The sequence below is a fragment of the Panulirus ornatus genome, chromosome 55 (assembly GCF_036320965.1).
Source record: "Panulirus ornatus isolate Po-2019 chromosome 55, ASM3632096v1, whole genome shotgun sequence".
NCBI lineage: Eukaryota > Metazoa > Arthropoda > Malacostraca > Decapoda > Palinuridae > Panulirus > Panulirus ornatus.
Window position 1 is genome coordinate 40,033,901 of NC_092278.1, and position 18,124 is coordinate 40,052,024.

General features: G+C 42.4%; 1 protein-coding gene across 3 annotated transcripts in view; it reads left to right on the top strand.

The window, feature by feature from the left end:
• The first annotated feature begins 9,785 nt into the window (after positions 1-9,785).
• LOC139765725 (luc7-like protein 3) overlaps positions 9,786-18,124 on the top strand; it is a 158,991-nt gene continuing 150,652 nt past the window's right edge. For 2 of the 3 annotated variants that reach the window (XM_071693543.1, XM_071693544.1), the window contains exon 1: positions 9,786-9,942. In XM_071693543.1, coding sequence (XP_071549644.1) covers positions 9,817-9,942 — 126 coding nt within the window. In that variant the 5' untranslated portion in view covers positions 9,786-9,816. The remainder of the gene's footprint in view (positions 9,943-18,124) is intronic. The other variant, XM_071693542.1, reaches the window with a different exon arrangement.

Consider the following 18,124-nt stretch of genomic DNA (forward strand, 5'->3'; position numbering starts at 1 on the left):
AGCCTTGCAGTGTCCATATGGATGGTCATGATGGCCACACCCTTGTTTGTTCACCACGCATTTTTCTGCTTACGTGCTCCCATCATATGTAGCGCCACGACAACTGGTAAACGCGACTGTGAATGCCGGAACCCAAATTTTTGGATGTTTTCATGTACAGTTGGTAGTTGGAAGGACTTGAAACACTGAAGGACTTGTGTTTGAAGACCTGAGGATCATTACCATCGAGCAACTTTCATATTTAGAAACTTAGTTTTTTTTTTGTTTTTTTTTTGCCACGCCAAAATGAGACTTCGGGGACCCACTAAACCTGGCTGGGGACCGCTCGGGGTCCCACCACACAGCTTGGGACAAGTTAAACCCTCAGGCCAACTGGGAAATCCCTGGACGAAATGACATCATACGTCCCAGTTTATGCTGAAAGACAACTCTACATTTAATTGATATTGTGTTGTTAGACTGTTGTCATACGTTATGCAATTACGTATGCATACATAATGTTAATATCAACATTGTTATATGGAAAGTGAAATGTTGCCTAATGATTTACTATGGAACATTGGATACTGGAAAATATTGCACGAAGGTCTTGAAGACCTTGAGTTGAGCAGTGACGAATCTAATGGGAATGGTGAATTACGAGAGTGACCAAGTGGGGAAATGCAGCCATTACAAGCGGTATTTGATAAAACAGAAAGTTATACAAGCACGAGGGAGACATATTGGCAAGAGGAAGGAAATGAAAAAGAGAGAGGAGAAGAGACTGACTAATGGAGGAGAATTATCAGTGTATGCGTAGAGAAATGATAGTGAGAAGAGACAGAAGACGCAGGGAAATGTAATAAGATGAGGAAGTTAAAACACACACACACACACACACACACACACACACACACAAAGTTATTCATGACAAACGATAGTGAGAAGAGACAGGAGACGCAGGGAAATGTAATAAGATGAGAAAGTTCAAACGCATGGACAAGAACACACATACAAAGTTATTCATGACAAATGAATGATAATTTCCGTCTTTGACAAAGATCTTTAAAAAGATTAAGATGGCCAGTGCAAATAGGATGGCAATCTTAGTTTCGAGCTTCTTTTGACAAATGCAGCTGGAATCTTTAGATACCACATCAGTAACGTGTAGATGTTACACAAGACCAGTTGCTGTATGACAACATTGTTCAAAATATACAGCAGATAAGTGGCTGAAGAACCAAGGATACAGACCTCACCTACAGCTGGAAGAGTTCATGTTGCTAAGTTATCCGAATGGGCGAGAGATCACTCTTCAAGTTAGTAATAAATACGTACAAGAAATTTTAGGATGAATGGTGTGTGCAAGATGTTTTAGATCTTGCAAATTTTAGGCCAGAGAATATATGTGATAAAGAAACAATGACGAATGCAAGAAACTAAACTGATGAATGCAAGAAAATATACAATGATGAATGCAAGAAAATGAATTTGTTTAATTATGTAAAGTTAGAAAGGAAAAAAGAAAAGTGAAGAGTAGAAAATTTAGAAAAAATCAGCAGACAAAATATTTATTGAAGGGAAGAAATCGCAAGTAGAATGTTGTGTTGTGCAGAGATCAACAGTTACCATTTGAGAAGGTGGAAAGAAAATCTTTTGAAGATATAGGGGACTGCAGGAAGAGTGGGACTTGCTGAAAATTGAAATTAGGATGAAATTTTTGCAAACATTAGTAGTGGATCCAGAGAAGCTTAAGATAATGTCCTGGGAGATTAATAGTCTATGAGGTCACAGAAATACGATATTTTACCTTGAAATAACGTTGATATAATCATCCTCTCTCTCTCTACGTTTCCAAAGTATTTGACAGGTTGTCGCATAAGTGCTTTCTAGACTACTTTCCTTTGGTTTCACTGCTCCTCTCTTGTCTAATGCATAGCTTCCTCTTTGGCCGTTCCATCGCATTAGTTCTTAGAGCAACTTCCGCCTCCTATTATGTCAATAGAGCTGTTCCTTAGGGTCCTGTCCTATCACCTACTCTCTTTCGTCTCAATAATTGATCCTCTCTCCTGGCCGTATTCACTTTTATTTTGATGATTTCGCTTTACATACTTCAACTCTCGTGTACTTTCCTTTTCCCTCTAATATTCTTTCTCTTTTCGTTCTGTTCATATTTGATTTATTCATTTCGGACTTGTCCAGCATATCGGATTGGAGAAGCAGTAACCTTGTAAACTTAATGGTGATAAAGCGCTGTTTCTCTAAATCTCTTTCCAAGAATTATTTATTTCCCTTTGTTCAGATTCCAAACATCACAGTTTAACCCAGTAATAATAAATACTTCATAGGATTACCCATAACCTCCACTCTGTCTTGGATATCCCACATGATCAACATCACACACTGCTTCTCCCAACAGCTGGCATATGCACAGGTGCCGTGATTATTTTTCCCGTGAACTTCTGCTTCATTTTTTTTTTTATATTGGCCCAAGTATGGAATACACATTAAGTGTGGCTTATCCTCCACCTCTCTATTAATTTAGAGTGGAATCAAAAGCCTCCTGTCTCGGTAATTATTCTGGTATCATCTCTACGTACACCGATGTTGCTACTCTGTAGGTATTATTTTGGCCGTTGCTCTCGTGGGCTGTCTGCATGTGCTCCCACCCCTGAGGCTTGAATCCGTGGCCTGCGTATAGCTGCTGCTTCCCACAGCTTCTGTGTGGAGACCGATCAGGGAGTATGGCTCACGTATCTGGTATGGTTATTCGTTCACCTCTGTATCAGCGAGAGTAGAATCAAAATACTTCCGCCTCAGTGATTCTCCAAACGTCGCCTCTCTCCACCCATACAGAGCTCTTGTAGACCGCGATGGTACTGCCCTCTCCCTGTTTTACTGGTATTACATTTGCCACTTATGTAGTGAGTTGTCTTCACGGATATCCCTACCATCGAGACAGGTCTGGCTGCTGTTTCCACCGTTTTTGTTTGGAGACCTGGCTCTCGAGGATTGGCCCTTATGATACCTCTCTTCTTCCTTGCAACAGGTAAGCAGTGGAATTCTCTTCCTCCTTTCGGCTCTCCCTCTTACTGTAGAATTTTGACCTTTGAGTCGGTTATACAAACGCATGAGAAGCATTTTACATACCTTTCTTCATTTTTTTTTTCACCCGAGATTCCCTTGAATTGTGCATGTTTTGCCCCTGCAGTGATTCTTTCTGTAAAAAGATAGGCAGTTACACGGACGGACAGATTCAGAGCAAAATTTCCTCTGGATGTTTACATGCGGGTGCATCATAAACCAACGGAGCGAATTTTGGTATAATTATCTGTATTTTTCCCTAATGACGAGGGACTGCGAAAGGAGGCACAGAAATAGGGGTATAAACTGAACTTTATCTACCTCACCCCCCCCCCCCCCTCAGCTTGATACGTGGATTACGCATAATTAGACCTCCCAGCCTTACACAAGAGTGGGCACCACCAATGAATTTCACTGTGAAAGAAATGCACAAATTAGACACTTTTACCAGTGAACTGGCGAGTCTCGAGAGATGCCTATGTCGGAGCTTTGGTCACCTGACAACGTAAACAACACGACGAAGACATATCTTCAGTCCTCCTACTGTTGAAGTTGTGACCCAGCTGACCACATCCACCGTTGAAGTTGTGACCCAGCTGACCACATCCACCGTTGGAGTTGTGACCCAGCTGACCACATCCACCGTTGAAGTTGTGACCCAGCTGACCACATCCACCGTTGGAGTTGTGACCCAGCTGACCACATCCACCGTTGGAGTTGTGACCCAGCTGACCACATCCACCGTTGGAGTTGTGACCCAGCTGACCACATCCACCGTTGGAGTTGTGACCCAGCTGACCACATCCACCGTTGGAGTTGTGACCCAGCTGACCACATCCACCGTTGAAGTTGTGACCCAGCTGACCATATCCACCGTTGGAGTTGTGACCCAGCTGACCACATCCACCGTTGGAGTTGTGACCCAGCTGACCACATCCACCGTTGAAGTTGTGACCCAGCTGACCACATCGACTGATGAAGTTGTGACCCAGCTGACCACATCCACCGTTGAAGTTGTGACCCAGCTGACCACATCCACCGTTGGAGTTGTGACCCAGCTGACCACATCCACCGTTGGAGTTGTGACCCAGCTGACCACATCCACCGTTGGAGTTGTGACCCAGCTGACCACATCCACCGTTGGAGTTGTGACCCAGCTGACCACATCCACCGTTGGAGTTGTGACCCAGCTGACCACATCCACCGTTGAAGTTGTGACCCAGCTGACCATATCCACCGTTGAAGTTGTGACCCAGCTGACCACATCCACCGTTGGAGTTGTGACCCAGCTGACCACATCCACCGTTGAAGTTGTGACCCAGCTGACCACATCGACTGATGAAGTTGTGACCCAGCTGACCACATCCACCGTTGAAGTTGTGACCCAGCTGACCACATCCACCGTTGGAGTTGTGACCCAGCTGACCACATCCACCGTTGGAGTTGTGACCCAGCTGACCACATCCACCGTTGGAGTTGTGACCCAGCTGACCACATCCACCGTTGGAGTTGTGACCCAGCTGACCACATCCACCGTTGGAGTTGTGACCCAGCTGACCACATCCACCGTTGAAGTTGTGACCCAGCTGACCATATCCACCGTTGAAGTTGTGACCCAGCTGACCACATCCACCGTTGGAGTTGTGACCCAGCTGACCACATCCACCGTTGAAGTTGTGACCCAGCTGACCTCATCGACTGATGAAGTTGTGACCCAGCTGACCACATCCACCGTTGGAGTTGTGACCCAGCTGACCACATCCACCGTTGAAGTTGTGACCCAGCTGACCACATCGACTGATGAAGTTGTGACCCAGCACCATACCACACCCATCATGTACCAACCAGTACTTGTGCAAACAAATTGTCCAATACCTACTACTGTAAATGTCATAAACAATCCACAAACAAGTGTACAGCTAAGCAAGGAAAGTTTAGTTTTGCCATATTGATGAGTATATCAACTATTATTTAACACCAGTAATGGGCACCATTATATATGTCAGCACACAACTGCTGTAGTTTAACAAGTATGAAACTTTACATCACTAACTATTCACCATTAAATACATAATGTATGTCAACAGCGTTACTGTAATTCAATCAACATGTAACTTTACATCTCTTAATGTTCAACAAATTACTACTAAGTGTATAATGTATAAACCTTAGAATTGGCTTTGTAAAACTCTCTGTACAATGTAGACATAACTGACCTATGTGCTTGTACAAAGCGTTTGTATCCAGCCCACCTTGATCTTAGGCGCTTTTGTGATCACTTAACTAGTCATTACTATTCCCCCCCCCCCTAGTTATGTAAGTCCTCAACTGTATATATTCCGCCGAATGGCAGCCAGAATTCGGTAAACCGTTCCTTAGTTATTTATTCAGTTAGGGGCGAGCTGATACTGCTGGTGCAGGAACATATGAAAGTGAGGCAGGAGTCCTGTGGTGTTGTCACCGAAGAATGTCGTTGCTGAGCAGCGTGTCGTTCTGCTGCGGAAAAGAGGAAACGCTGCCGTGATTATGCCTCAGGGGGGAGATGGCAATGGTCGTGTTGCAGGAGGAAGAAGAGGTCCCGTGGATGTACAGTAGAAGGCATGAGTCATTGTGCTGCAGGAGGAGGAGGAAGGCGATGTCGAGATTCCTTAAGGAGTCGTAGTCACATGTTGCCTCTGACAGTCGATGACGAAGTCACATGGAGGTCTTGCCGGAGGAGTGAAACCGCAGAGAAATGGCAGATGATGTTTGTGGCCCATGTGTCCATGCTTGATGTGTTGAGCCAGTCGACACGCTTGCTGGAATCTCGAGCCAGTAATGAGTGACTCATAAGGGGCGGGTGTGTCACTCACGCTCAGGTGTGATTTTGCTTGCATGCAAACAGAGCTGACGAGGCGATGCGTCACTACACGCCCGCCATCTGGTGTGCATTGAAAAAATAATCCTCTTTACATCACTTTATTGTCAGCACACACACACACACACACACTGATCCTTGGTGAGGTCTTGGAGCAACGCTGACAAGGGGTTGGTACAAAAGGAAGAACAAATGTAATGGCTGTCGAACTGATTCTTGAGGTCAAAGCTTGATGGAAGATGAGTTCTTGTCTCTGCCTCTGATCACTATATTTCACACATGAAATGACAACCCCCTCCCCCCGCGCGTGCGCGAGGTACCGCTAGGAAAAGACAGCAAAGGCCACATTCGTTCACACTCAGTCTCTAGCTGTCATGTATAATGCACCGAAACCACAGCTCCCTTTCCACATCCAGGCCCCACAAAACTTTCCATGGTTTACCCCAGACGCTTCACATGCCCTGATTCAATCCATTGACAGCACGTCGACCCCGGTATACCACATCGTTCCAATTCACTCTATTCCTTGCACGCCTTTCACCCACTTGCATGTTCAGGCCCCGATCACTCAAAATCTTTTTCACTCCATCTTTCCACCTCCAATTTGGTCTCCTACTTCTCGTTCTCTCCACCTCTGACACATATATCCTCTTTGTCAATCTTTCCTCACTCATTCTCTCCATGTGCCCAAACCATTTCAAAACACCCTCTTCTGCTCTCTCAACCACACTTTATTTATAAGCACACATCTCTCATACCCTTTCGTTACTTACTCGATCAAACCACCTCACACCACATATTGTCCTCAAACATCTCATTTCCAGCACATCCATCCTCCTGCGCACAACTCTATCTATAGCCTCCGCCTCGCAACCATATAACATTGTTGGAACCACTATTCCTTCAAACATACCCATTTTTGCTTTCCGAGATAATGTTCTCGACTTCCACACATTCTTCAAGGCTCCCAGACCTTTCGCCTCCTCCCCCACCCTGTGACTCACTTCTGCTTCCGTGGTTCCATCCACTGCCAGATCCACTCCCAGATATCTAAAACACTTCACTTCCTTCAGTTTTTCTCCATTCAAACTTACCTCCCAATTGACTTGTCCCTCAACCCTACTGTACCTAATAACCTTGCTCTTATTCACATTTACTCTCAGCTTTCCGCTTTCACACACTTTACCAAACTCAGTCACCAGCTTCTGCAGTTTCTCACACGAATCAGCCACCAGCTAACATAGATATATATATATATATATATCTTTCTTTCAAACTATTCCCCATTTCCCGCGTTAGCGAGGTAGCGTTAAGAACAGAGGACTGGGCCTTTGAGGGAATATCCTCACCTGGCCCCCTTCTCTGTTCCTTCTTTTGGAAAATTAAAAAAAATAATGAGAGAGGAGGATTTCCAACCCCCCCGCTCCCTCCCCTTTTAGTCGCCTTTTACGACACGCAGGGAATACGTGGGAAGTATTCTTTCTCCCCTATCCCCAGGGATAATATATATATGTATATATATATATATATATATATATATATATATATATATATATATATATATATATATATATATATATATATATATAGCGTTAATGAGATGGTCTTGATGAAGGCCTCAGTTGCCAATGCCCTTTCAGTTGACATAAAAAAAATGATGGAGCGGTCAGCGACATGGCAATTGGCTGTCATTGAAAATAGATTCAGATAATGCATGTCGGCAAGAGAGACAAACTATAGATTATCGTCAAAAGTATGGGAAAGACCCTTAAAGTTATAATAATTAGCAATGACCTAAACTATGCAAAGCAATTACGGCCGTAATTGCTTGTATTAAAGCAAAGAAGGTAGATATCACAACCTTGTATTAAAGTATATAATGAACTACACAATGTAAATCTAACTAGGGCAGACCTCACTTGAAATATTTTGTTCAATCCCGGTCACCAAACTTGATCAAACAATAGAATAGAAGGAATATCCAGGACAACGAAACTAATTCTGTCATTCAGAGGTAGGTGTTATGAAGAAAGGCTGAGAGATCTAAAAATGTTTCTCTAAAATCACAGACTCCTCATGAGGGAATTTTAAAATCCTGAATAACTTCGACAAAGTAGCATGCGACAGTTTTTGGCTCAGAAATTCACCGATCAGAAATAATGGTATGAAATAAAAAAAATGTAATAGTAACATATTAGTTGTAGAACAGTAATTACTGAAAGATTGCAAACAAGAACTGAAAATACGTGGAGATAAACAAAAACATTAATAAAGGATAATTATCACAAAATTGGCCTTAATGACAAGGAAAAATATTCATTCAGGTTTCGTAGTCAGAAATAATTCCATTCACTATTAAAACTCCTGCACAATTTACAGCTGCAAAAGAAATTTATGTATAATTATTAAGCAACACTTTCCCGTAAGAATTTCAATGGCATTACACCCAGTGTATACTAATAGATGTACCCTTATAGCATGTTCATATCTACTGTGATTGCGGTAGGAGGTGCCTCAGTGACTGAAAAGCCAAGGAAATGTAGATAACGTCACTCTCCTCCAGGCAGATTACTTCATGAGGCACAACTCGTGTTATTTGTGCTTCCCATGTGCAGTTTTGATGGAGACTCCTGTCTACTGATCATCCCTGCTTCTTTCCTTGTAAATGATAATGGTGATGCACTTGCTGCTCATTCTGGTTTACTTGGGCTTTGATTTTCATGCACAAGCCCTTATTTTTTTTTTTTCCTTTTCTATGACGTTAGTTGAGGTAGCACGTATTTGATACCTAAACCCTTAAATACTATTTTGAGATGAAACATTAAACTTACCAAATGATTGTAAGAAAATGGCTCAATGTAAGAAAAAAGATAATGATAAATGCAGAAATGCAGAATTAATAGTCCTGCTAATCATCATAAGTTCTGACATCGTAGACAACAAGAAAATTCAACTGCAGTTCTTATTTCCTTTTGGATATTACAAGAAAAAGTATTAACGAAAATGTATTGAATCCCGTTGGACACTAAAGATTAATTTCTTTTTTCTTGACTAGGCGTTAGAACACTTAATAAATCCGGTCAGATTTTTGACCGGATTTAATACAAATGTACAGTGCCACTCTAGACAAAAAGCCCTTTGCAGAACCAACTGGAAATGATATCCCGTAAATTGTTGAAGTGCATATTCAAACTATTTCATTATGAGTACACTAAGAAAACTGAAATGGTATATACATCTGCACGGAACAGCAGAAAGATAAAAAATAGGGCACTAATTAAAAGCGCTGGTGACAACTGCCATATTTATTCAGCCAACTAAGTGACTGCATTCATTGGGCGGTGCATGAGTTTCACTAAGGATGTAGAGCCAATTTAGCCACTCTCAATAAAACAACAAATGTACTTTTTGTACTTTCCATATGGCAAGTTGAAAGTAAAAGTACACTAATAACAATGTTGAGAAGTTATTCTTTACGCATGATAACGATAGTAAATAGATTTGGTGAGTGGAGTCCATCAACTCCACGCATTTCGATAAGACCGCGAAAGCCTGAAGCATGGAGAGGGAAAATTTAAAAGCCAAACATACATTTCATGAATATGCCATGGATTAATGTTCGATCTTTTCTTTATGTTTAGAGATGTTATTGGACAAATTAATTTCATATGACCACTGAACTTTGTGTGTGGATTTTAATAGAACACAGTGATGAAACTAGTGTACATTTAGTACACAGATCGGGATTTTAGAGTATATGTGATAAACTGAAAAGCTGTGTACATTTAATCTACTGCCTATAAATAGGAACTTATAAGGCGAATATACAGCAAGCGATTTAAAGTCTTCATAAAGACCAACACCAGTGTTCCAGTAATGTAGCAGTCCGTCATCGCATGTGCTGTTTGGTGCCAAAGATGGCGACACAGGCGGCCGCAGCATTATTAGATGAGTTAATGGGAAGAGCTAGGAATACTCTTCCCGAAGAAAGAAGTAACAAATTAAGCTGGGATTCACCAGATGTAAGAGACTTTACTTGTTCATTGGTTCAAGCATCTTTAAGATAGTCGTTCATGTTTTTGTTATGAGTATTTCATTTTGTCATGAGTACCTCGGTGTTTGATGATAGATCTAGGATTATCTTAAGCATTAATACCTGCCGACGATAGGTAACTACGGGTGAAGTGAGATATGCAATGTAAAAGACGTATTGGCAGATGCACATCCCTGTGGTCCGAGTGGGAGCCAGGAGAGGATGATAGCATCTCGGGACATATTACAGTATCGCAGCTTCTTGCTTCTACACTCACCATTTACAAGGAAACTTGCCTACCTTACGTTACCGTAATGATGAAATTGTATTAGTGTAAATAATTGTTAATTTCATACTAAAAATGGGAGGTTTTTTTTAGGCGAGTGACATCCAGAGAGTGTGCAACTGGAGGACTTAGCGTCATGAAGTGGCGAGAGTTGAAGACTAGGATAAACGTAGTAAAGTGTGTAGTAGTTTTGGTTTGATTTCGACTGATTTCAAAGGAATATATCTTTTAGGTGCTTAGTGAGCATTGTGTAGGATGAAGAAATATTCCTTGAATGACGGTACTTGTAAACTTCCTTTGCCACAAATTTGATTGTAGACTATTATCGACTTTGTTGTTATAGTAAGTAGGGTGAAAAAAAGTTCAGCTGTGGAATGAAACTTGTATTTAGGAAATATTTAGTTATGGTTTATGTGCTCGATGTAGCTTAATGTGATTACAGAAATGTCTGCTGAGGACCGAGCAATCTTCTGTTTTGTATTTGATGATATTGAATAGGGAAGCAGAAGTTTAACAGGTCTAAATATGGGATGATTAATGTGCAAAGTATGTAATTTATTTTACAGATAAACAAAACTTCATGAAAATCTCAATGAACTGTCCTAGTGGTTAAGATTTATTTTAATGCTCTGTGTCCTGGTTGAAAGATGGAAATGGCAGCAATGATAAACTTCCATGCAAATAGTGCTGAATGTATACAAATGATGTAGCAAGCAGATATGCAAGCTTCAGCAGCAGACTGACATTTTGGTGGTATATATATGTAATATCTTATGTAATTTAATGGGAGAAAGAGAGGCCACACACACACTTTAACTCTGGTGGTTTACGTAAAAATTTTTCGACTACCAGCCCAATACATTACGAGTATACAGGCCTAAACATATTAAGGTTAAGCAAGTATGAATATGTACATGTATATATATGTATATGTATGTACTTGTGTGTGTATGGATGTTTATATATTATTATATTATTTTATTTTGCTTTGTCGCTGTCTCCTGGTTAGCGAGGTAGCGCAATGAAATAGACGAAAGATTGGCCCAACTCACCCACATACAGATGTATATACCTACACGTCCACACATGCAAGTATACATACCTATACATCTCAATGTATACATATATATACACACTCAGACAAATACATATATACACATGTACATAATACATACTGTCTGCCTTTATTCATTCCCATTGCCACCCCGCCACACATGAAATAACAACCCCTCCCCCCCTCATGTGCGCGAGGTAGTGCTAGGAAAAGACAACAGAGGCCACATTTGTTCACACTCAGTCTCTACCTGTCATGTTATAATGCACCAAAACCACAGCTCCCTCTCCACATTCAGGCCTCACAGAACTTTCCATGGTTTACCCCAGACACTTCACATGCCCTGGTTCAATCTAATGACAGCACGTCGACCCCGGTATACCACATCGTTCCAATTTACTCTATTCCTTGCATGCCTTTCACCCTCCTGCATGTTCAGGCCCCGATCACTCAAAATCTTTTTCACTTCATCTTTCTACCTCCAGTTTGGTCTCCCACTTCTCCTCGTTCCCTCCACCTCCAACACATATATCCTCTTGGTCAATCTTTCCTCACTCATTCTCTCCATGTGACCAAACCATTTCAAAACACCCTCTTCTGCTCTCTCAACCACTCTTTTTATTACCACACATCTCTCTTACCTTATTATTACTTACTTGATCAAACCACCTCACACCACATATTGTCCTCAAACATCTCATTTACAGCACATCCACCCTTCTGCACACAACTCTATCCATAGCCCATGCCTCGCAACCATATAACATTGTTGGAACCACTATTCCTTCAAACATACCCACTTTTGCTTTCCGAGATAATGTTCTCAACTTCCACACATTCCTCAACGCTCCCAGAACTTTCGCCCCCTCCCCCACCCTATGATCCACTTCCGCTTCCATGGTTTCATCCGCTGCCAAATCCACTCCCAGATATCTAAAACACTTCACTTCCTCCAGTTTTTCTCCATTTAAACTTACCTCCCAATTGTCTTGTCCCTCAACCCTACTGTACCTAATAACCTTGCTCTTATTCACATTTACTCTTAACTTTCTTCTTTCACACACTTTACCAAACTCAGCCACCAGCCTCTGCAGTTTCTCACACGAATCAGCCACCATCGCTGTATCATCAGCAAACAACAACTGACTCACTTCCCAAGCTCTCTCATCCACAACAGACTGCATATTTGCCCCTCTTTCCAAAACTCTTGCATTCACCTCCCTAACAACCCCATCCATAAACAAATTAAACAACCATGGAGACATCACACACCCCTGCCGCAAACCTACATTCACTGAGAACCAATCACTTTCCTCTCTTCCTACACATACACATGCCTTACATCCTTGATAAAAACTTTTCACTGCTTCTAACAACTTGCCTCCCACACCATATATTCTTAAAACCTTCCACAGAGCATCTCTATCAACTCTATCATATGCCTTCTCCATATCCATAAATGCTACATACAAATCCATTTGCTTTTCCAAGTAGTTCCCACATGCATTCTTCAAAGCAAACACCAGATCCACACATCCTCTACAACTTCTGAAACCACACTGCTCTTCCCCAGTCTGATGCTCTGTACATGCCTTCACCCTCTCAATCAATACCCTCCCATATAATTTACCAGGAATACTCAACAAACTTATATATCTGTAATTTGAGCACTCACTCTTATCCCCTTTACCTTTGTACAGTGGCACTATGCAAGCATTCTGCCAATCCTCAGGCACCTCACCATGTCATACATACATTAAATAACCTTACCAACTAGTCAACAATACAGTCACCCCCTTTTTTTAATAAATTGCACTGCAGTACCATCCAAACCCTCTGCCTTGCCGGCTTTCATCTTCCACAAAGCTTTTACTACCTCTTCTCTGTTTACCAAATCATTTTCCCTAACCCTCTCACTTTGCACACCACCTCGACCAAAATGCCCTATATCTACCACTCTATCATCAAACACATTCAGCAAACCTTCAAAATACTCACTCCTTCTCACATCACCACTACTTGTTATTACCTCCCCATTAACCCCCCTTCACTTAAGTTTCCATTTGTTCCCTTGTCTTGTGCACTTTATTTACGTCCTTCCTCAACATCTTTTTATTTCCCTTAAAACTTAATGATACTCTCTCACCCCAACTCTCATTTGCCCTCTTTTTCACCTCTTGCACCTTTCTCTTGACCTCCTGCCTCTTTCTTTTATACATCTTCCAGTCATTTGCATTATTTCCCTGCAAAAATCGTCCAAATACCTCTCTCTTCTCTTTCACTAATAATCTTACTTCTTCATCCCACCACTCTACCCTTTCTAATCTTCCCACCTCCCACGCTTCTCATGCCACAAGCATCTTTTGCGCAAGCCATCACTGCTTCCCTAAATATATCCCATTCCTCCCACACTCCCCTTATGTCCTTTATTCTCACCTTTTTCTATTCTGTACTCAGTCTCTCCTGGTACTTCCTCACACAACTCTCCTTCCCAAGCTCACTTACTCTCACCACCCTCTTCACCCCAACATTCATTCTTCTTTTCTGAAAACCCATACAAATCTTCACCTTAGCCTCCACAAGATAATGATCAGACATCCCTCCAGTTTCACCTCTCAGCACATTAACATCCAAAAGTCTCTCTTTCACGCGCCTGTCAATTAACACGTAATCCAATAACGCTCTCTGGCCATCTCTCCTACTTACATACGTATACTTATGTATATCTCGCTTTTTAAACCAGGTATTCCCAATCACCAGTTCTTTTTCAGCACATAAATCGACAAGCTCTTCACCATTTCCATTTACAACACTGAACACCCCATGTATACCAATTATTCCCTCAACTGCCACATTACTCACCTTTGCATTCAAATCACCCATCACTATAACCCGGTCTCGTGCATCAAAACCACTAACACACTCATTCAGCTGCTCCCAAAACACTTGCCTCTCATGATCTTTCTTCTCATGCCCAGGTGCATATGCACCAATAATCACCCATCTCTCTCCATCAACTTTCAGTTTTACCCATATTAATCGAGAATTTACTTTCTTACATTCTATCACATACTCCCACAACTCCTGTTTCAGGAGTACTGCTACTCCTTCCCTTGCTCTTGTCCTCTCATTAACCCCTGACTTTACTCCCAAAACATTCCCAAACCACTCTTCCCCTTTACCCTTGAGCTTCGTTTCACTCAGAGCCAAAACATCCAGGTTCCTTTCCTCAAACATACTACATATCTCTCCTTTTTTCACATCTTGGTTACATCCACACACATTTAGACACCCCAGTCTGAGCCTTCGAGGAGGATGAGCACTCCTCGCGTGACTCCTTCTTCTGTTTCCCATTTTAGAAAGTTAAAAAATACAAGGAGGGGAGGATTTCTGGCCCCCCGCTCCTGTCCCTTCTAGTCGCCTTCTACGACACGCGAGGAATGCGTGGGAAGTATTCTTTCACCCCTATCCCCAGGGATAGTATACATATTTTTTTTTTTTTTGTCGCTGTCTCCCGCGTTTGCGAGGTAGCGCAAGAAAACAGACGAAAGAAATGGCCCAACCCACCCCCATACACATGTATATACATACGTCCACACACGCAAATATACATACCTACACAGCTTTCCATGGTTTACCCCAGACGCTTCACATGCCCTGATTCAATCCACTGACAGCACGTCAACCCAGGTATACCACATCGATCCAATTCACTCTATTCCTTGCCCTCCTTTCACCCTCCTGCTCGTTCAGGCCCCGATCACTCAAAATCTTTTTCACTCTATCTTTCCACCTCCAATTTGGTCTCCCACTTCTCCTCGTTCCCTCCACCTCCGACACATATATCCTCTTGGTCAATCTTTCCTCACTCATTCTATCCATGTGCCCAAACCATTTCAAAACACCCTCTTCTGCTCTCTCAACCACGCTCTTTTTATTTCCACACATCTCTCTTACCCTTACGTTACTTACTCGATCAAACCACCTCACACCACACATTGTCCTCAAACATCTCATTTCCAGCACATCCATCCTCCTGCGCACAACTCTATTCATAGCCCACGCCTCGCAACCATACAACATTGTTGGAACCACTATTCCTTCAAACATACCCATTTTTGCTTTCCGAGGTAATGTTCTCGACTTCCACACATTCTTCAAGGCTCCCAGGATTTTCGCCCCCTCCCCCACCCTATGATCCACTTCCACTTCCATGGTTCCATCCGCTGCCAGATCCACTCCCAGATATCTAAAACACTTTACTTCCTCCAGTTTTTCTCCATTCAAACTTACCTCCCAATTGACTTGACCCTCAACCCTACTGTACCTAATAACCTTGCTCTTATTCACATTTACTCTTAACTTTCTTCTTTCACACACTTTACCAAACTCAGCCACCAGCTTCTGCAGTTTCTCACATGAATCAGCCACCAGCGCTGTATCATCAGCGAACAACAACTGACTCACTTCCCAAGCTCTCTCATCCCCAACAGACTTCATACTTGCCCCTCTTTCCAAAACTCTTGCATTTACCTCCCTAACAACCCCATCCATAAACAAATTAAACAACCATGGAGATATCACACCCCTGCCGTAAACCTATTCACTGAGAACCAATCATTTTCCTCTCTTCCTACACGTACACATGCCATACATCCTCGATAAAAACTTTTCACTGCTTCTAACAACTTGCCTCCCACACCATATATTCGTAATACCTTCCACAGAGCATCTCTATCAAGTCTATCATATGCCTTCTCCAGATCCATAAATGCTACATACAAATCCATTTGCTTTTCTAAGTATTTCTCACATACATTCTTCAAAGCAAACACCTGATCCACACATCCTCTACCACTTTTGAAACCACACTGCTCTTCCCCAATCTGATGCTCTGTACATGCCTTCACCCTCTCAATCAATACCCTCCCATATAATTTACCAGGAATACTCAACAAACTTATACCTCTGTAATTTGAGCACTCACTCTTATCCCCTTTGCCTTTGTACAATGGCACTATGCACGCATTCCGCCAATCCTCAGGCACCTCACCATGAGTCATACATACATTAAATAACCTTACCAACCATATATATATATATATATTTTTTTTTTTTTGCTTTGTCGCTGTCTCCCGCGTTTGCGAGGTAGCGCCAGGAAACAGACGAAAGAAATGGCCCAACCCACCCCCATACACATGTATATACATATGTCCACACACGCAAATATACATACCTACACAGTTTTCCATGGTTTACCCCAGACGCTTCACATGCCTTGATTCAATCCACTGACAGCACGTCAACCCCGGTATACCACATCGCTCCAATTCACTCTATTCCTTGCCCTCCTTTCACCCTCCTGCATGTTCAGGCCCCGATCACACAAAATTTTTTTCACCCCATCTTTCCACCTCCAATTTGGTCTCCCTCTTCTCCTCGTTCCCTCCACCTCCGACACATATATCCTCTTGGTCAATCTTTCCTCACTCATTCTCTCCATGTGACCAAACGATTTCAAAACACCCTCTTCTGCTCTCTCAACCACGCTCTTTTTATTTCCACACATCTCTCTTACCCTTACGTTACTTACTCGATCAAACCACCTCACACCACACATTGTCCTCAAACTTTTCATTTCCAGGACATCCATCCTCCTGCGCACAGCTCTATCAATAGTCCACGCCTCGCAACCATACAACATTGTTGGAACCACTATTCCTTCAAACATACCCATTTTTGCATTCCGAGATAATGTTCTCGACTTCCACACATTCTTCAAGGCTCCCAGAATTTTCGCCCCCTCCCCCACCCTATGATCCACTTCCGCTTCCATGTTTCCATCCGCTGCCAGACCCACTCCCAGATATCTAAAACGCTTCACTTCCTCCAGTTTTTCTCCATTCAAACTCGCCTCCCAATTGACTTGGCCCTCAACCCTACTGTACCTAATAACCTTGCTCTTATTCACATTTACTCTTAACTTTCTTCTTTCACACACTTTACCAAACTCAGTCACCAGCTTCTGCAGTTTCTCACATGAATCATACATACATACACACATACACACATATACACACATACACACATATACACACATACACACATATACATATATATATATTTTTTTTTTTTTTTTATACTTTGTCGCTGTCTCCCGCGTTTGCGAGGTAGCGCAAGGAAACAGACGAAAGAAATGGCCCAACCCCCCCCCCCCATACACATGTACATACACACGTCCACACACGCAAATATACATACCTACACAGCTTTCCATGGTTTACCCCAGACGCTTCACATGCCTTGATTCACTCCACTGACAGCACGTCAACCCCTGTATACCACATCGCTCCAATTCACTCTATTCCTTGCCCTCCTTACACCCTCCTGCATGTTCAGGCCCCGATCACACAAAATCTTTTTCACTCCATCTTTCCACCTCCAATTTGGTCTCCCTCTTCTCCTCGTTCCCTCCACCTCCGACACATATATCCTCTTGGTCAATCTTTCCTCACTCATTCTCTCCATGTGCCCAAACCATTTCAAAACACTCTCTTCTGCTCTCTCAACCACGCCCTTTTTATTTCCACACATCTCTCTTACCCGTACGTTACTTACTCGATCAAACCACCTCACACCACACATTGTCCTCAAACATCTCATTTCCAGCACATCCATCCTCCTGCGCACAACTCTATCCATAGCCCACGCCTCGCAACCATACAACATTGTTGGAACCACTATTCCTTCAAACATACCCATTTTTGCTTTCCGAGATAATGTTCTCGACTTCCACACATTTTTCAAGGCTCCCAAAATTTTCGCCCCCTC